Source organism: Eimeria necatrix, genomic scaffold (genome assembly GCF_000499385.1).
Source record: "Eimeria necatrix Houghton genomic scaffold, Enh_scaff71, whole genome shotgun sequence".
In the NCBI taxonomy this organism is placed as follows: domain Eukaryota; phylum Apicomplexa; class Conoidasida; order Eucoccidiorida; family Eimeriidae; genus Eimeria; species Eimeria necatrix.
Genome location: NW_013654536.1, coordinates 85,887 through 105,000, shown reverse-complemented (window position 1 = coordinate 105,000; position 19,114 = coordinate 85,887). Strand labels below are relative to the sequence as shown.

At 53.4% G+C, this 19,114-nt stretch overlaps 1 protein-coding gene across 1 annotated transcript; it reads left to right on the top strand.

Annotated features, from left to right (window-relative positions):
• Window positions 1-4,122: 4,122 nt before the first annotated feature.
• Window positions 4,123-17,511, top strand: ENH_00072870 (DNA-binding protein, putative; the record flags this gene model as incomplete). The annotated part of the gene is made up of 15 exons (XM_013582671.1): window positions 4,123-4,236; window positions 4,807-4,987; window positions 5,399-5,614; window positions 5,979-6,051; window positions 6,263-6,318; window positions 6,664-6,789; window positions 7,725-7,875; window positions 8,173-8,607; window positions 9,032-9,161; window positions 9,765-9,914; window positions 10,290-10,409; window positions 12,712-13,249; window positions 13,425-14,578; window positions 15,038-15,802; window positions 15,874-17,511. 15 exons carry the CDS (start codon window positions 4,123-4,125, stop codon window positions 17,509-17,511), a joined length of 5,847 nt encoding a protein of 1,948 aa, XP_013438125.1.
• Between the last annotated feature and the right edge of the window lie 1,603 nt (window positions 17,512-19,114).

The window sequence follows — 19,114 nt, the reverse complement described above, 5'->3', positions numbered from 1 at the left end:
AACTTCGCTTAATTTTCAATAATGCGCTGCTGGGGAGCAGCGGCAGCAGCAGCAGCAGCAGCAGCAGCAGCAACAGCAGCAGCAGCAGCAGCAGCAGCAGCAGCAGCAGCTTCTCGGCGTTTAAAAGGCGAGGCGTTTGGAAGCAAAAAGGCGGAGACACTGAATTTCATATTGAATTAAATTTAAAATTAAATTTAAAATTAAATTTAAAATTAAATTTAATCTGGAGTGTATAGGCAGCTCTGGGGTGTATAGGGAGCTCTGGGGTGTATAGGCAGCTCTGAGGTGTACAGACAGCTCACGGGGTTTCTTTGACTCATTTTTTTCTTTTTGTCTTTTTGAAAAGAAAACCCAAAAGGGTTTTGCTGCTGCTTGCCTTTTGTTTTCTTTATATTTCCATTTATTTATTTATTTATTTATTTATTTATTTATTTATTTATTTATTTATTTATTTATTTATTTATTTATTTATTTAAACTGTTATTTATAGCTTTTTATAATTTTATTTTTATTTGTTTCATTTATTCATTTATTCTTTTTTGTGCGTCGCCTCCGCAGCAGAACTCTGAGGCTGGAGGGAATAATGAATTAATGCTGCTGCTGCTGCTGCTGCTGCTGTTGCTGCTGCTGCTCTGTCGCTGCTGCTGCAGCTGCTGCTGCTGCTGCTGCTGCTGCTGTGCGCTCTGAGAGTGAGATTTCGCGGTCCTCCTCCCCAGATGCTGCTGCTGCTGCTGCAGCCGCTGTTGCTGCTGCTGCTGCTGCTGTTGCTGCTTCCTTTGTCGCTTTTCAATTCAACTCGTAGCAGCCTTTTGCTGCTGCTGCTGCTGCTGCTGCTGCTGCAGTGCCCCAAAGAGCGCCAAGGGGGCCCCCGGGGAGCAGCAGAGAAGAGGAAAAAGGGGAGAAGGAAAAAGAAATAAAAAGAAAAGAATTAAAAAATAAAATAAAACAAAAAAATAAAAACAAAATAAAACAAAACAAAATAAAATAAATAGTCAATAAACAACTTAAAATCAATTCAGCTCATCTTCCCGACTTTTCCCAACTTTGAAATAAATCCATTTCTTCTTAAATACACTTTTCCGGGTCTTCTTCTCAAATTCCTAAACCCAAACAAACCCTAAAAGAAGGGGCCCTTAAGGGGGCCCCCAGGGGCCCCTAAAAGGGCTCTGAGGGGGCCCCCAAGGGGCCCTAGAGGGTACAGATTGGGGGGCCCCCAGGGGGGCCCCAAGAAAGAGTTCCCGGGGGCCTCACTGGGGCCTTGCGAGCAAATGCTGAGTGGAAAATGATTTAAAAATGATTTAAAATTAGAAATAAAAGAACTTTTTTGTTTAAATAAAAGAAATAAAATGTAAAATTCAACTTTGGAGTTAATTTTTGAGTTTGGCGATCCCGGGTGTACGTACAGCTGAGAGCCCGGACGCTGGGGTGTACACGCAGCTCTCCGGGTTTAAATGAAGCGGATTTGAATTCGAAAACAAAGAAGAAAATCATTTTTATTTTAATTTTAAAATTTAAAACAAAAACTAATTTTATTTTAATTTCAAAAATAGAAAAGTGAAATAAGTGGACGGACCGGGGATTGATCCCGGGACCTCCTGAATGCAAATCAGGCGTGATACCACTACACCATCCGCCCGTGACATGTTCGTGATTTTTAATTTTATTTTTCATTTAAAATTGAAAATAAATAATTAATTATTGCTTTTATTTCTTTTTAATCTTTTGTTTGCTTATTTGCTGCTGCTCTGTTGCTGCTGCTGTCGATAGAAAAGTGAAATAAGTGGACGGACCGGGGATTGATCCCGGGACCTCCTGAATGCAAATCAGGCGTGATACCACTACACCATCCGCCCGTGACATGTTCGTGATTTTTAATTTTATTTTTCATTTAAAATTGAAAATAAATAATTAATTATTGCTTTTATTTCTTTTTAATCTTTTGTTTGCTTATTTGCTGCTGCTCTGTTGCTGCTGCTGTCCATTTTTCGCTCTAATTGCTGCTGCCAGAGGCCTCCAGCGCAGCTGCCTGCTGCCTGTTGCTGCCGCGCTGCTGCAGCAGAGTGCTGCTGCTGCTGCAGCAGCTTTTGCTGCTGCTGGGGTTGCTGCTGCTGCTGCTGCTGCTGCTGCTGCGGCTGCTGTTGCTGCTCCCGCTGCTCTCGAGGCTGGCAGCAGGTCTGATTTCTAATTTAAAAATGCAAAATAAAGTTAAAGAGAATAACAGCAGCAAAAACAGTTTCCAAAAAAGCAGCAGCAAAAGAACAACAGCAGCAGCCTTTCCATTGGCTGGCCCCCAGGGGCCCTCCAATAAAAAGGCTGCTGCCCCTAGGGGCCCCTTACCATGAAGTGCCCTCCGGGGGCCCCCAAGGGGCCCCCAAGGGGCCCCCAGGGGGCCCCCCGGGGGCCCCCGGGGGGCCCCCAGGGGGCCCCTTCACGAGGGGCCCCTGCTGCTGCGAGGGGCCCCTTTGTGGGTACCTAATGCGCTAGAGGGGCCCCAACTGGGGCCTCGCACTTGGGGGCCCCTAGCTGGGGGCCCCCAAGTGTGGGGCCCCTCTTTGAGGGAAATTCTTTTCTTTATTATAATTTGGCAATAAAGATAAATCAATAAATGATTTAAAAGAAGGGAATTTAATGCCACAAATCGAATTGCAGCAGCAGGGGCCCCCAAGGGCAGCATCAACCGATCAATAAATGATTTAAAAGAAGGGAATTTAATGCCACAAATCGAATTGCAGCAGCAGGGGCCCCCAAGGGCAGCATCAACCCTTTGGGGCCCCCAGGGGGGCCCCCAGAGGGCCCCATAAAGGGTACAGGGGCCCCCAGGGAGCCCAAAAGCCCCCAAGAAGCCCCCAAAAGGGTCCTTAGGGGCCCCCAAGGGGCCCCCTGTGGGCCCTCTGGAGGGCCCCGGGGGGCCCCAAAGGGCCCCTCGAAGCCTCCTAGAGGCCCTCGAGGGGCCCCACAGGGGCCCCACAGGGGCCCCCCAAGACCCCCATGGGTTAAGGGGGCCCCCGGGGGGCCCCAAAAGGGTTAGGGGGGCCCCAAAGGGTTTTCGACAGCAAAAAGGAGAGACTCGGGTTTGCCCGGTAGGGTTTGCTGGCTGTGGCTTGCTGTGGAGCCTTTCAAAAGCCTGGAAACCTAAACCCTAAACCCTAAACCCTAAACCCTAAACCCTAAACCCTAGGCCTCCGGGTCACTTCGGTTCTTTGTAGTTTGAGTTGGCGCTGCTGTTTCCTCAGCTGCTTTCTGGGGCCATTGTGAACGTGGAGTGGCCAGTGTTACCTACAGGCCCGCCAAACCCTAAACCCTAAACCCTAAACCCTAAACCCTGAACCACAAACTGTGGGCGCGCTGCGCTGCTGCCGACTGCTGGGCTCGAGCATCTGCTGCAGCAGCTGCAGCAGGTGAACTGGCGAGACAAAACAAATGATTCTGCAAAAAGCAAAAAGTAAATGAAAAATAAATAAGTAATTAATGAATAGATGGAACAAATAGTCGGAAAACGGCGGAGGCGCGCCGGGTGTACAGACAGTTCGCGGTGTCTGCAGACGGCGCAGCGGCGCCGGTGTATGTACACCTCAGCCGATGGGGCGTCACTAGGGCTCAAAATGGCTCTTTTTGTTCGCAATAATATTTAAAAAGAATAAAATTAAATAAATAAAAAGAAATTGAACTTTATTTGAAGCATTTTCAAGCAGAAGCCTCCGCGCTGGCGCCGGGGGCCCCCGCGCAGACCCGAGAGCTGCCATTCCGGGGTTGCTGCAGCTGAGGGTTTATTCTTCCAATGTCTCTAAACCCTAAACCCTAAACCCTAAACCCTAGGGCGCCGCCTGCTGAATCCGAAACCCTAAACCCTCAGTTCTCTTCTTTTCAGGCGGAGGCGGCAGCGCCGCGGCTCGCAACTCGCATGCAGCGCCGGCCCTAAACCCTAAACCCTAAACCCTAAACCCTAAACCCTAGCAGCTTTGCCTGGCTCTGCGCGCGCCGCTTCTCGGGGCCTCCTGTGGTGCCGCTTTGCAGCCGCTGCCTGCGTCTGTCTCCGCAGCAGCAGCAATCTTGACTCGGACTCAAGCAGCAGCAGCAGCAGCAGCAGCAGCAGCAGCAGCAGCAGCAGCAGCAGCAAAGCCAATGCTGGACTACTGCTGCTGCTTCACCCGCGGGGGGGTTTTGCTGTGGGGCTTTTGCTTCTCTAAGGCGCCCCTGAAGTCCTTATGTCAGCTCATTGAGAATGTCCTCCTGGAGGTAAATTAATCCCCAGCTAGCTAGCTAGCTAGCTAGCCAGCTAGCTAGCTAGCTAGCTAGCTGGCTAGCTAGCTAGCTAGCCAATTGGCTAGCTAGGCGCCAGCTCCTGGTTGCAATCCCGAGGAGCTACTCGCCTGGAAACTGCCCCAGCTAGCTAGCTAGCTAGCTACCCTGGCTAGCTAGCTAGCTCGCTACCCTAGCTAGCTAGCTAGCTAGCTAGCTAGCTAGCTAGCTGAGCCAGCTGCCCAGCTGGCCCTTGGGGCCCCACAGGGGGCCCCTGGGTCCCCACCGCCGTGGCTGCAGTGTTTGCGTTTGCTTCTGCATGCTTCTTCTTTCTCTCGTGTCTGCTGCTGCTGCTGCTGCTGCTGCTGCTGCTGCTGCTGCTGCTTCTGCTTCTGCAGCAGCAGCAGCAGCAGCAACGCAGAGGCCCCGCTTGGGAGTGGAAGGCCCTGCGGATCGGCTGCGAGAGAGCCTCCCGCTGCTGCGTTTGCTGCTGCCGCCGCTGCTGCTGCTGCTGCTTCGCTGCTGCTGCATTTGCTGCTGCTGCTGCTGCTGCTGCTGTGCATGCAGGAGCGCGCTGGCAGCAGCAGCGCGAACTTCGGGGGTTTGTCTTTTCAGTGGGTTTGTTTAAACCCTTTGCAGCTTTTTTTTGCTGCTGCTTATTCGGGCCTTCGAAATGTGGCTCTCGTCGATTTGCTGCTGCAGCAAACTGCTGCTGCCTTCGCGCAGCACGTCCACGGCCTCAGCGACAGTAAGCAGCAGCAGCAGCAGCAGCAGCAGCAGCAGCAGCAGCAGCAGCAGCGGGTCTGGAAGGGGCCCCCGGGGCTTCGCAGGGGCCCCCAGGGGGCAGCAGAGGCGCAGCAGCAGCAAGTCCCTTAGGGGCCCCTTGGGGGCCCCCAAGGCTTGTCTCTCGCTCCTGGGCTGCTAGCTGCTTAGGGTTTAGGGTTTAGGGTTTAGGGTTTAGGGTTTGGGGTTTAGGGTTTAGGGTGATGGGGCGCTGTTCAGCGACAGCGACCCCGCGTCTGTCTGCAAAACCCCTCGATAGGGTTTAGGGTTTAGGGTTTGGGGCTTAGGGCTTAGGGTTTAGGGCGTGGCTGAGGGCTTAGGGTTTAGGGTTTAGGGTTTAGGGTTTAGGGTTTAGGGTTTAGGGTTTGGGGCGCAGTGCTGGACTACCCGCTGAAGGTGGGCGGCGGCCCCGACCCTTTTGACGAAACCTTTTTGCACATATTGGCTCGGGCGCAGCAGAAGCGGCAGGAGGCCCCCCCGCAGCAGCAGCAGCAGCAGCAGCAGCAGCAGCAGCAGCAGCAGCGGCAGCAGCACGGGAGAAACAGAGAGTCCAAGCAGGCCAAAAAGGCCAAAGACAAAGGGGGAAGCCCCAGTGAGACTTCCTGCTGCTGCTGCTGCTGCTGCTGCTGCTCTCGCTGCTGCTGCTGCTGCTGCTGGCGTATCTGCTGCTGCTGCTGCTGCTGTCAACGTATCTGCTGCTGCTGCTGCTGCTGGCATATCTGCTGCTGCTGCTGTCAACGTATCTGCTGCTGCTGGAGCTGCTGGAGTCGCCAGCTTATCTGTTGCTGCTGTTGCTGCTGTTGCTGCTAGCATATCTGTTGCTGCTGCTTCCAACATATCTGCTGCTGCTGCAGCTTTTGCCGGTGCAGCAGATGCAGCAAGCATGGAGTGCTGCTGCTTCCTTATCTGCTGCTGTTGCTGCGTCGCTGCCTGTGCTGCTGCTGCTGCTGCTGCAGAGGCTGCTGCTGCTGCTGGCTACTGGACCGAAAACAAAGTGACAAAGAAAAGCATGGAGGCCCTTGACTACAGGTGCTTTTGCTGCTGTTGCTGCTGCTGCAGTTGCTACCATTGCTGCTGCTGCTGCTGCTCTTGCTGCTCTTGCTGCTGCTGCAGAAGGGAGCAAAGGAATGAGTTCTCATTCGCTTTGCATCCTGTGACGCTCGCCGTGCTGCTGCTGCTGCTGCCGCTGCTGCTGCTGCTGCTGCCGCTGCTGCTGCTGCTGCTGCTGCTGCTGCTGCAGCAAGAAGACAGGGAACGGCGACGGGGCTGCGCATGCAATAGAGCGCAAAACATATGGTGCGTTCACCAGATAGGTTAGCAGCAGCAGCAGCAGCAGCAGCAGCAGATATGTTAGCAGCAGCAGCAACAGCAGATATGTTAGCAGCAGCAGCAGATATCTTAGCAACAGCCGCAGCAGCAGATATGTTAGCAGCAGCAGCAGCAGCAGCAGCAACAGATGTGTTAGCAGCAGCAGCAACAGACTGGGACTTTGAAAAGAAATCGAAGTTGCACCTGCCTCTTTTGCATTATAATTTCGATTTATATTTAATTGATTTTATTCGAATTTAATTAAATTTAAATAATTAAATTAAATTAAATTAAATTAAATTAAATTAATTTATCAGTTTTGCTGCGCTGCAGGTGCTGATTCGGACAGCCAGTCTTCTGAAGAGGAAACAGAAGCAGCAGCAGCAGCAGCAGCAGCAGCAGCAGCAGCAGAAGGCAGCTGGCTCAGCTTCTTGCCCAAATCGCTGCAGAAAATAGCAGGTCTTTCTTTTTATTTATTTTTATTTTTATTTTTATTTTTATTTTTGTTTTTATTTTTATATTTTAGTTTGTCTTTATTTGTCTCTTTTTCATTTCTTTTATTTCAACTTTTCTGTTTTTATTTCTCTTTTAATTTGTCCTTTTATTTCTCTCTCCATTTGCTCCGTTTGTTTCTTTATTTCTTCCTTTATTATTTTAATTTAATTTTATTTTAATTTTATTTAATTTTAATTTAATTTTATTTTTCATTTTTATTTATTTTATTTTTATTTTCATTTCGACGGGCTTGTGTGTGTGTTTGGGGTGTCTGTACACCTCAACGCTGGTGGCGTCGCGCGCGACTCAAAAGCCGAATTTTTTTGATTTTCAGTTTTAAATAAATTAAATTAAATATATTTAAATATTTATTTGTTTATTTTCTTTTATTTGTTCTTTTTTGTCCTCATAAAGGCAATAAAGTCCTGGACGAAAGCGACATCGAAGAAGTCCTTCCGTATTTCCGGCAGCACTTTTCCGGTGTGTACATACACCCCAATCCCTATTTTTTTTGCTTTTTCGTTTTTTTTTATTTTCTTTTTTATTTTTATATTTTTGCATTTTATTTCTTCCATTTTTTTCTTCTTTTGCCTCGTTTTGTCTCCATTTGTCTCTTTTTTTGCCTCTCTTTTTCTTGTTCTTTTAATATCCTCTTCGCCTCTGCGCGTCTTTTGGTAATTCTTTTTACTTTTATCTTTTCTTCTCTGCTGCTGTTTTGCTTCTGTCTTCTCTTTTTGCTGCTGCTCTTTTTAGAAACTTTATCTTCTTTTTTGTTTTTCTTTTCTTTATTCCTCCTTTTCTTCACTTCTCTGCATTTGTCTGTCCCCTCACATTTGCCTTCCCCCCAACATCCCCGCCCCCTGCTGCTGCTGCTGCTGCTGCTGCTGCTGCTGCTGCAGCAAAGAACGTGGCTGAAGAGGTCACGGATTTGCTGCTGCTGAGTGTCAAAAAAAACCTCTTGGGCACAAAAACCCCCACTCTGGTGTCTGTACACCAGACAGTCAAGAGGGCTGTCAAAGAGGCCATTGTGAAACTCCTCACCCCAAAAAGGTAACTCCGCACTTTGCATGCATGCATGCATGCAGAGTGCATGCATGCATGCATGCATGCAAAATGCATGCAGAGTGCATGCAGAATGTTACGCATGCATGCATGCATGCATGCATGCATGCACATGTGCCTCCTGCATGCGCCACTACGCGAGCCCAAAAAGCAAGCCAGCACGCATGCCCTTTGCATGCATGCATGCATGCGTTTTGCATGCATGCATGCATGCATGCATGCATGCGTTTTGCATGCATGCATGCATGCGTTTTGCATGCATGCATGCGTTTTGCATGCATGCAGGTCAGTGGACGTGTTGGGGCTTTGTCTGCAAGCGCGGGCGGAGGGCCGCGTTTTCTCGGTCGTCTTTTTGGGCATCAACGGCGTCGGCAAATCCACCAACCTCGCCAAAGTCGCTTACTACCTCAAACACGTCAGCAGCAGCAGCAGCAGCAGCAGCAGCAGCAGCAGCAGCAGCAGCAGCAGCAGCAGCAGCAGCAGCAGCAGAGCAGCAGCAGCAGCAGCAGCAGCAGCAGCAGCAGCAGCAGCAGCAGCAGCAGCAGCAGCAGCAGCAGCAAGAGTAGCAGCAGGAAGAGTAGCAGCAGCAGAGGCAGCAGCAGCAGGAAGAGTAGCAGCAGGAAGAGTAGCAGCAGCAGCAGCAGCAGCAAGAGTAGCAGCAGCAGCAGCAAGAGTAGCAGCAGCAGCAGCAGCAGCAGCAGCAGCAATCCGTGCAGTCCGGTGTGGCCGTGCGTGCTGCTGCATGGGGGTGTGGGGTGGGGGCTGCTGGGGTGTACGTACACCCGAGGGGGCTGCATGCATGCGCGCAGAAAGGAGGCTTAAATGTCTTAATTGCTGCTTGCGACACTTTTCGGGCTGGAGCCGTCGAGCAGCTCCGCACGCATGCAAGGTCCTGCTGCTGCTGCTGCTGCTGCTGCTGCTGCTGCTGCTGCTGCTGCTGCTGTTGTCGCTGCTGCTGCTGCTGCGAATGCTGCGGCTGTGCGTCGTGCTGCTGCTGGCTTTCTTCTGGCGCAGCCGCTTTCGCCGCTGTTCTCGCTGCTGCTGCTGCTGCTGCTGCTGCTGCAGCTGCTGCTGCTGCTGCTGCTGCAGCAGCAGCTGCTGCTGCTGCTGCTGACTGGCTTCTGGGTGGCCTTTGCTGCTGCAGGTGCCTCGAAATCCCCCTTTTCGAAAAGGGCTACGGCAAAGACGCAGCAGCAATTTGCAAAGAAGCCCTCGCGCATGCAAAAGAGACTGGAGCTGATGTCGTTTTGGTCGACACTGCGGGCCGCATGCAGGTGCCTCCCGCTGCTGCTGCTGCTGCTGCTGCTGCTGTTCTTGCTGCTGCTGCTGCTGCTGTTCTTGCTGCTGCTGCTGCTGTTCTTGGTTTTGCTGCTGCTGTTCTTGCTGCTGCTGCTGCTGCTGCTGTTCTTGCTGCGGCTGCTGCTGCTGTTCTTGGTTTTGCTGCTGCTATTCTTGCTGCTGCTGCTGCTGCTGCTGTTCTTGCTGCGGCTGCTGCTGCTGCTGTTCTTGCTGCTGCTGCTGCTGCTGGCCTTGATGGTGCTGCTGCTGTCCTTGGTGCTGCTGCTGCTGTTCTTGGTTTTGCTGCTGCTGTTCTTGCCGCTGCTGCTGCCGTTTCGAGTGAAGCAACGGGATTTTGCTGCGGTTGTGGCGTTGCTGCCTTTTCATTCTTGCTGCTGCTGCTGCTTTTGCTGCTGCTAAGAGCCCCCTTTGCTGCTCCTGAGGGGCCGCTTTCGCTGCTGCTGCTGAAGGGCGCCTTCTTTGCTGCTGCTGAGGCCGTTTTTGCTGCTGCTGCTGCTGCTGCTGGGGCGGCCTTGCTGGTGAGCCGCTGCTGCTGCTGCTGCGTGTGCTGCTGCTGCGTTGGGGTGTACGTACACCAGGACAACGAGCCTTTGATGCGGGCGCTCGCGAAACTTGTGGATTTAAATAATCCAGATTTAATTCTTTTTGTTGGAGAAGCTCTTGTTGGAAACGACGGAGTTGATCAGCTCAAGAAGTTCAACCAGGCGCTCGCCAACAACCCCACCAAAGTCCGGCCCTGCTGCTGCTGCTGCTGCTGCTGCTGCTGCTGCTGCTGCTGCTGCTGCTGCTGCTGCTGCATGCATTGTGGCTTCTATTGCTTTTTTGTTTTGCGCAGGGCTCCGCTCCCCGGCTGATAGACGGAATTCTGCTGACGAAATTTGACACAGTCGATGACAAGGCAAGAATACCAAACCCTAAACCCTAAACCCTAAACCCTAGGCCCTAAACCCTAGGCCCTAAACCCTGACGTTGATGCTTGCGAGGCCTGGTAGCGTTTGCTTGTGCATAGGCGCAGCGCGCAGTGCAGGGTTTGGTGTCTAGGGCTAGGGTTTAGGGCCCACGGTTTAGGGTTTAGGGTTTAGGGTTTAGGGTTTAGGGTTTAGGGTTTAGAGGCTTTGGCGGGCCCGCAGGTAGGAGCTGCCCTCAGCATGGCGTACATCACGGGGCAGCCAATTGTCTTCGTGGGCACTGGCCAAAAGTACCAAAACTTGAAAAGACTCAACGTAAGTCCTGCATGCATGCATGCATGCATGCATGATGCAGTTGCATGCGTGCATGCATGCAGTTGCATGCATGCATGCATGCATGCATGCAGCTGCTTGCATGCAGTTGCATGCATGCATGCATGCATGCAGCACCTTGCATGCAGTTGCATGCATGCATGCAGTTGCATGCATGCAACTGTTCGTACGTACGTACGATTGACGTGTTTGCGTCGTTATTGAGAAGCTGCTGCGTCTACTGGGCACGTTGAGGGGTTTAGTGCAGAGGAGGGAAGCAGCAGTCTGCAGCAGCAGCAGCAGCAGCAGCAGCAGCAGCAGCGCTGGCGTTGCTGCTGCTGCAGCTGGAACGCATGCATGCGGCAGCAGCAGCTGAGGCGCATGCATGCAGCAGCAGCAGCTTTGTCTGCTTGAATGTTTAGGGAAAGAACTGCTGCGTTGTTGTTGCTGCTGCTGCTGCTGCTGCTGCTGCCGCTGCTGTTTGTGCGCTGCTGCAGCCCGACGTGGTGGTAAACAGCCTTCTTTCTTGACTGGATCTGAACTTGAATTAAAACTTGAATTAAATTCTTTTTATTTATTTTTAAATCAAAAGTTTTATTTAAAATTAAATTTAAAAAAAGAAATTCAATGAGAAGACGAATTCGAATCAGAAATTCAACTTGAACAAAAATTCAAATTCAAATTCGAAACTGAGTTTCAAATTGAATTGGATTTAAAATTAAATTTGAAATTAAATTTAAAATTAAATTTAAAATTAAATTTAAAATTAAATTTAAAATTAAATTTAAAATTAAATTTAAATTTAAATCCAATTTAATTTGAATTAGATTTAAAACTGAATTTGAATCCAAATTGAATTTGGCCTGGAACTCGAATTGGAACTACAGACTTAATTGGAAGTTGAATTTAAATTCAAATTTAAAATCAAATTTAAATTTAAATTTAAATTTAAATTTAAATTTAAATTTAAATTTGATTTTAAATTTAAATTTAAATTTGAGTTTTAATTTGAATTTGAATAAAGATTAGAGTTAGAGTTTGGATTTGAAGTTTAAATTTTGTTTCGCAGTAGAGTTGAAGTTCAGATTTGAACTGCAGTTCAAACTAGAATTAAAAATGGAATTAAAATGAAATTCAATTTCTTTTTTTATTCCATTTTTAATTCGAGCTGCTTAGACCTCAGGCCCTTTTTAATTGAAATTAAAAATGTTTTTTGCTGCTTGGTTTTTATTTGTTTGCTGCTGCCCTGGGCCAGCAGATGCTGCTGCTGCTGCTGCTGCTGCTGCTGCTGCAGTGCAGCAGGGGCGTGCGCAGCAGCTCCGCAGCAGCCCCTGCTGCACCAGGCCTGCGTTGAGGCCAGCAGCAGCAGCAGAAGCAGCAGCAGCTGCAGCAGCAGCAGTTGCAACAGCAGCAGCGGCAGCAATAGCACCAGCAGCAGCAGTCGTTCGGCAATTTAGCTGCTGCTGCTGCTGCTGCAGCTGCTGCAGCTGGCCCCTCGGCGCAGCTGAATTTGCCATTATTGAGAGACTTAATTTAGGAATAGTTCCAAATATACGAGATCTTACTGGATTTAAATTTTATCTACTAATACGGCAGAATTACCATTAAAAGAAATATTTTTAATATAAATTTACATTTTTTTAATCTAATAACAACTCCAAACACTATATTAGAGTAAATTAATTTAGTTGTATTATAACTCTTCTAAAACTGGCCGCTAGAAAAGTCTTTTGTGAGCATTTGGCGGCTCAATTGGGGTGTACAGACACTGCACGAAAACTTGAACTGCCGCTTCCAGCGCCGAACTCGAATGGCCTGGCGGCTGGAGGGGCCAAATGACCCAAATGCTGTTTATTTTTCGTGAAATTACCTTTAAATGCGGCATAACTGATGCTGAAGAAGTTTAAAAAGACGAAAATTGGAGAAATCTGCTCGATTTGTCGTGCGGACTGTCGCTGGCAGCTGCTGCAGCGAGAAGGCGCATGCAGGCGGAAGCTGCTCTGAGCGGAGCCCCCAACGGGACTTCCCGCAGTAAAAGTTCATCATTTTCTTTATTGTTATATTTATTCTTTTTATTATTTATTTTAATGTTAATTGTGAATTCCAAAAAGATATAATTGGCAGCACCTGGCGCAGGCGTTTCCTATTGTACCGCCGGACAGCCGACACTGCGCCTTGGACTTCGGGAGCCGCCCGGAGGAACTTGGACTTTTTGGGGAGAAACCTGCGGCCTTTTTGAATTCTTTTTTGCAAATCCGCATCATTTGAGAAGCTGCATTCAACGGACTGGGTGATCACTTCGTAGGCAGTTCAATGGGCGCGGTTTGGGGGGGGTCTTCGCGCGGAGCTGGGCGGCGCCTCCCGCAGGCGCCCTCCCGCCAGCCAGCGGCCGCCAGAAAGGACCAGTGGTCCACTTGAGTGGTCCACTGCGTTTGCTGCTGCAATGGGGAGCGCCGTGGAGGAGTTTGTGGAGCTGCACGAGGCGCTGCTGAGCGAGGAAGCAGCAGCAGAAAAAGCTGAACTCGAGGAGCTGCTGCAGAGCCTCTCGCTGCAGCAGCTCGCGGACTCCGGCGTGGCGCTGCCGCGGCTCGTTGTGACTGAAGTGACTTCTGGCTTATATGGCCGCACGCTGGTGTCTTTTACCTGCAAGCGTGCTGCGCTGCAGCAGCTGCACTCCTCCCCGCAGCAGCAGCAGCAGCAGCAGCAGCAGCAGCAGCAGCAGCAGCAGCACCGGCTCTCCCCGGGGGACATTGTGGGCGTTTTCCCCCACGACAGGCCCATTGCTGGCAGCAGCAGCGCAGTGGCCTCTGGAGTTGTCCACAAGATTCTTCCTTGGGGAATAAGTGTGGCTTTTGACGAAGCTGCTGCTGAAGCTTGGCTGCAGCAGCCCGGGGGGGCCCCCGGGGGGGCCCCCCGGGGGCCCCTGGGGCCCCGTCTATACCCTTTGTTTGGTGGCCAATGAAGTTACAATTAAAAGACAAAAAGCTGCGCTGCGCCGTTTGCTGCTGGACAGCTCAGAGAGCAGCCCCGCGCAGCACTTGGTGGCAGTTTGCTTCGGGAAGTCTCGGCCCCGGTTCTTGCCGTTTCCTGCTGCTGCTGCTGCTGGCAGCACGGGGCCCGCTGCTGCTGCTGCTGCTGCTGCTGCAGCAGCAGCAGCAGCAGGGGCGGCGGGCGCGCGGGGCGAGCCGCTGCTGCGGGACTGGCGCGAAGTGCTGCTGCCAGCAGCAGCGCTGCAGCAGCAAGCAGCAGGGGCCCCCGGGGGCCCCTGGTTCAGCCCGGGGCTGACGCAGCAGCAGCAGCAAGCTGTTTACTTGGGGCTGCTTTCTCTGGACTTGGCTTTAATCCACGGGCCCCCCGGCACTGGCAAAACTGCTGCTGCAGTTGAGCTGCTGCTGCAGCTGCTGGCAGCAGGCTGCCGCGTCCTCGCCGTCGCCCCCAGCAACGTCGCTGTGGACAACCTCCTCGAGCGCTGCCTTGCAGTGGCCAGGGCCTGCTGCAGCAGCAGCAGCAGCAGCAGCAGCAGCAGCAGCGGCAGCAGCAGCAGCGGCAGCAGCAGCGGCGGCAGCGGCGGCGGCGGCAGCAGTGGCAGCAGCAGCAGCGGCGGCAGCAGCAGCGGCAGCGGCAAAAGCAGCAGCAGCAGCAGCAGCAGCAGCAGCAGCAGCAGCAGCAGCAGCAGCAGGGGGCAGCTGCTGCTGCAGCAGCTGCGGCGCTGCGTGCGAATAGGCCACCCCGCGCGGGTGGACGAGCAGCTGGCAGCATTTTGTTTGGAGCAGCAGCAATTTAAAAGTGACTCTGGAGAGCTTTTGAGGGACTTGAAGAATGAGCTGGACAGCGTGCTGCGCGAGCTTGGCCGCCAGCAGCAGCAGCAGCAGCAGCAGCAGCAGCAGCAGCAGCAGCGGGAGCGGCGCCGCGAGCTGCGCGCAGAAGCCAAGCGCCTCCGCAAGGAGCTGCAGCAGCAGCAAAAGAAAGCTCTTCGAGAAACCCTCGCAGCAGCTCCAATTGTTTTTGCCACTTGCGCAGGAGCAGCAGATCCTGCGCTGCAGCGGCTCGCCAGGGGCAGCAGCAGCAGCAGCAGCAGCAGCAGCAGCAGCAGCAGCAGCAAAGGCGGGGATGCTGCTGATAAGGAACGGCCGCTGCCCTTCGATGTCGTCGTCGTAGACGAGGCCGCCCAGGTCAGCTCCTGCTGCTGCTGCTGCTCGTGCTGCTGCTGTTCCTGCTGCTGCTGCTGCTGCTGCTGGAAAAACGCCTCCTGCCTGTTCGTTGCTGCTGCTGCCTGGCTGCTGCTGCTGCCTGGCTGCTGCTGCTGCCTAGCTGCTGCTGCTGCCTGACTGCTGCTGCTCCATTTTATGTGCTCGTTGGTTTCCTTTTGACTCTGGGCGGCATAACTTTCTTCCGCCGCCTCAGCAGCTGCAGCAGCAGCTGCAGCAGCAGCAGCAGCAGCAACTGCAGCAGCAGCAGCACCTGCAGCCACAGCTGTGCACCTGCAGCTGCACCCGCAGCAGCAGCACCTGCTGCAGCAGCACCTGCTGCAGCAGCACCTGCTGCAGCAGCACCACAGCAGCAGCAGCAGCAGCAGCAGCAGCAGCAGCAGCAGCAGCAGCAGCAGCAGGTGGAGTGTGTGGGTGGTGCAGGCGGTGGAGGCTTGCTGCTGGATAAGTTTGCTGCTGGGCCGGCGCTGCGTGTTGGCTGGAGATCACCTGCAGCTGCCGCCGACAGTGAAGAGCAGCAAAGCCCTTTTTAAGGGTTTGGGAAAGTCCCTCTTTGAGCGGCAGCAGCTGCTGCTGGGGTCTGCTGCAGCGCAGCAGCTGCTGCTGCAGTTCCGCATGCACCCCCACATCATGCGCTGGAGCAGCAGCTGCTTCTACGGCGGCCGCCTTGTTGCTGCTGCTGGCCTCCACGCCCGCAGCCTTGCTGCAGCAACTCCTGCTGCTGCTGCTGCTGCTGCTGCGCTGCTGCCCGTCGTCTGGATAGACACGGCGGGCATCTCTTGGCTGCAGGAGGACGAGCTGGGCCCCCCGCGCCCCGCCGCTGCTGCTGCTGCTGCTGCAGCAGCAGCAGCAGCAGCAGCAGCAGCGGGGCTGCGCTGCTCGCGCAGCAACCGCGCAGAAGCCGCACTTGCACGGAAATACGTGCAAGAACTTGTCGAAGTTTTTGGAATTCCTCCGAAAGAAATTGGAGTTATAACTCCTTACGCTGCGCAGGCGCAGCTGATTCGCCAGCTGCTGGCAGCAGCAGACGCAGACGCAGCAGCAGCCCCCAGCAGCAGCAGCAGCAGCAGCAGCAGCAGCAGCAGCAGCAGCAGCAGCAGCAGCAGCGGGGGGCTGCTGCGGGAGGTCTGCGTGCAGACTGTGGACGGGTTCCAGGGGCGGGAAAAAGAAGTTATTGTCATTTCTCTTGTCCGCAGCAACAGCAGCAAACTAATTGGATTTCTTGAAGACTCCAGAAGACTAAATGTTGCTGCTACCAGAGCCCGCAGCCACTTAGTCATTATTGGAGACTCCGAGACCGTAACCCGCCCCCCCAAACAAGCCCCCAGCAGCTGCAGCTGCAGCAGCTGCTGCAGCAGCAGCAGCAGCAGCAGCAGCAGCAGCAGCAGCCAAGGCCAGCCAGCAGCAGCAGCAGCAGCGGCAAAGGCGCTGCAGCGGCCTCAGCTAACGGACAGCCTCGCGTCCCGAAGAAACAGCAGGGGAACCGCCCTGCTGCTGCTGCTGCTCCTGCTGCTGCTGCTGCTGCTGCTGCTGCTGCTGCTTGCGAGAGTGCGGGGGGCCCCCAAGGGGCCCCCACTCCCCTTGAAGATGCCTTCATGAGGGAGACGCGGCAGCTGCTTGAAGATCTGCGCCGCAGGGCCCTTGGGGGCCCCCTGGAGTCTAAGGGGGCCCCAGGGGGCCCCCTGAAGTCTAAGGGGGCCCCCAGGGGCCCCCTAGAGCCCAGGGGGGCCCCCGGGGGGCCCCCGGGGCCTGAGGCCCCTGGCCCCCCCCCGGAGTCTGGGGGCCCCAGGGGCACCCCAGAGTCTGGGAGCCCCGGGGGCCCCCCGGGGGCTGGGGGCCCCGGGGGCCCCGGGGGCCCCCCTGGGTCTGGGGCCCCCGGGGGCCCCGGGGGCCCCCCTGGGTTTGGGGCCCCCGGGGGCCCCGGGGGCCCCGGGGGCCCCCCTGGGTCTGGGGCCCCCGGGGGCCCCGGGGGCCCCGGGGGCCCCGGGGGCCCCGGGGGCCCCGGGGGCCCCTGGGGCCCTGGGGGCCCCCGGGGGCCCCCTAGTGAATGGCATTATTCATTTCCTTGTTCACTTTCTTCTTATCAGCGGCTGCTGGTGCATCAGCTGGCAGCAGAACTGCAGCTGGGGCATGAGTCTAGAGGGGAGGGTCTTGAGAGGCATGTGGAGGTTTGGGTGAGGGCGCCTGCTGCTGCTGCTGCTGCTGCTGCTGCTGCTGCTGCTGCGGGGGGGGAGGGAGCAGCAGCAGCAGCGGGGGGCGCGCGCAGCAGCAAAGGCAAAGGGGCAGCAGCAAAGGAAAAGAAAAAGCCTTCGGAAGTGGAGACAGATGAAGAGACACAAGAGGAGAGCAGCAGCTCGCTGGAACTGGGGACTTCTGGGGAAGAAGATGCAGCAGCAGCAGCAGCAGCAGCAGCAGCAGCTTCCGAGCCGCAGCAGCAGCAGCAGCAGCAGCAGCAGCAGCGGCAGCAGCAGCAGAAGCAGCGGAAGCAGGGGCGGGGAAGGGCGCGCAAGGGCGGCAAGGCTGCAGCGGGAAAGGAGGAGAGCGAGGAGGACTTTGAGCTGCTGCTGCTGCAGCAGCAAGCAGCAAACAAGTGCTGCAGCATGCATGCATGCAAAGAAGCAGCAGACTGGCTGGGCCGCTGCTGCCCGCACTGCAGCAGCAGATTTTGTCTGCAGCACGCAATGCCGGAGGTGCACGGCTGCGGCGCTGCTGCTGCTGCTGCTGCCAAGAGGGCCTTTCGTGCTGCTGCTGCTGCTGCAGCAGCAGCGCCAGCAGCAGCAGCAACGCGCAGCCGCAACCCCCTAGCCAGACAAATCCTGCAAAATAACTTGAGAAAAAGTATTGAGCAAAAGGCCAAAGAAAGAACGCCAGCAAAAGAAGCCAAAAAGAAAAAATAAACTGCTGAGTGTGGCTGCTGCTGCAGCTGCTGCTGCAGCTGCTGCTGCAGCTGCTGCTGCAGCTGCTGCTGCAGCTGCTGCAGCAAACAACTGCAGCAGCAGCTGCAGCAAACAACAGATGATGCTGCTGCAGCTGCTGCTGCTGCTGCAGCTACTTTACTTTACTTTCTTTACGTTGCAGCTGTCTTGTCTTACTGCGAGGCTGCTGCGCCTTCTTTCCCTCTTCATAAACTGCTGCAGCAGCCAAAGGGCGGTTCAGGGCTTAGGGTTTAGAGTTTAGGGTTTAGGGTTTAGGGTTTAGGGTTTAGGGTTTAGGGGCGTTTCATCGTTAAGGTTAATCGATTAGGGTTTTTTAATATTTCTTCTACTACCACTTCTGCCACTATTGCCATTGCCATTAATATTTTATTATTTATTTTTATTCTTTTTAATTTGCATTTTAATTATTTTAATTATTATTTTATTTGCCATTAATATTAACTACAGCCACTGGTCTTATTGTTATTATTACTATTATCATTTCTCTTGTAATTATTTCTTTTTATTGTTTTTTATTTCTTTTTATTGTTTTAAGTGCTGCTGCCATTTGTACTTTTTGTTTCCACCACTATTACCAGGAAGTCCTGCTGCTGCTGCTGCTGCTGCTGCTGCTGCTGCTGCACTTCCTTACTATTCTTTTCGAGCCCATTTGCTTCTCCGAAGTGTTGGCCCAGCTAGCCAGCTGGCTAGCTAGCTAGTTATCTAGCTAGCTGCGTGACTATATTCGACTTGGATGGCCAGCTAGGTAGCTATCTGGCCCTCCGCTAGCTAGCTAGCTAGCTAGCTAGCTAGCTAGCTAGCCAGCTAGCTAGCTAGTTATGTAGCTGTCCCCGGGTTAGCTAGCTAGCTAGCTAGCTAGCTGTGTAGCTCTCCCTGAGCTAGCTAGCTAGCTAGCTAGCGGGGCCTCGCCGAGCTGGCTAATCAGCCAGGTGCAGCAGCAGCAGCAGCAGCAGCAGCAGCAGGAAGGCTCCGCTGCCAGCTGCTCACTAGAACACGGGCTGATGCAGGCATCATCTACAATGGCTGTTCACTTTCTAACCTGCCGCTGCTGCTGCTGCTGCAGCAGCTGCTGCTGCAGCAGCAGCTGCTGCTGCTGCTGCTGGCCGGGGCAGCAGCAAGAAGCGCGTGCATGCAGCCCCAAGCCTTAAAGTGATATTATGAACTTGTCAGGCTGTGCGTAAGCCAAAAGCAAAAAGCCCCTGCTGCCAGGACAGCAGCAGCAGCAGCAGCAGCACTAGCAGCAGCAGCAGCAGCAGCCTCAAAGAGAAAACAGGAAATAAAGAAATTAAGAGCTGAGGCCTTTTTTGAATTGAGAAAATCTAGACTTAATGTCCTTCTTGCATTTAATTGCTTTTATTTTTCAATTAATGGCACAAATGGCATTTTTGGAATTCTCAAAACAACAAATTAAAATTATTCTTTATTACCAACAGATTACAAACTTTTCCCAAAGTGCTGCAGCAGCGGCCTTGGCTAGCTGCTGTGCTTTGCTGCCTCGCCAAAGCAGCCATTTTGTTGCTGCTGCTGGGCCCCGCAGCAGCTAGCTACGCAGCTAGCCATGCAG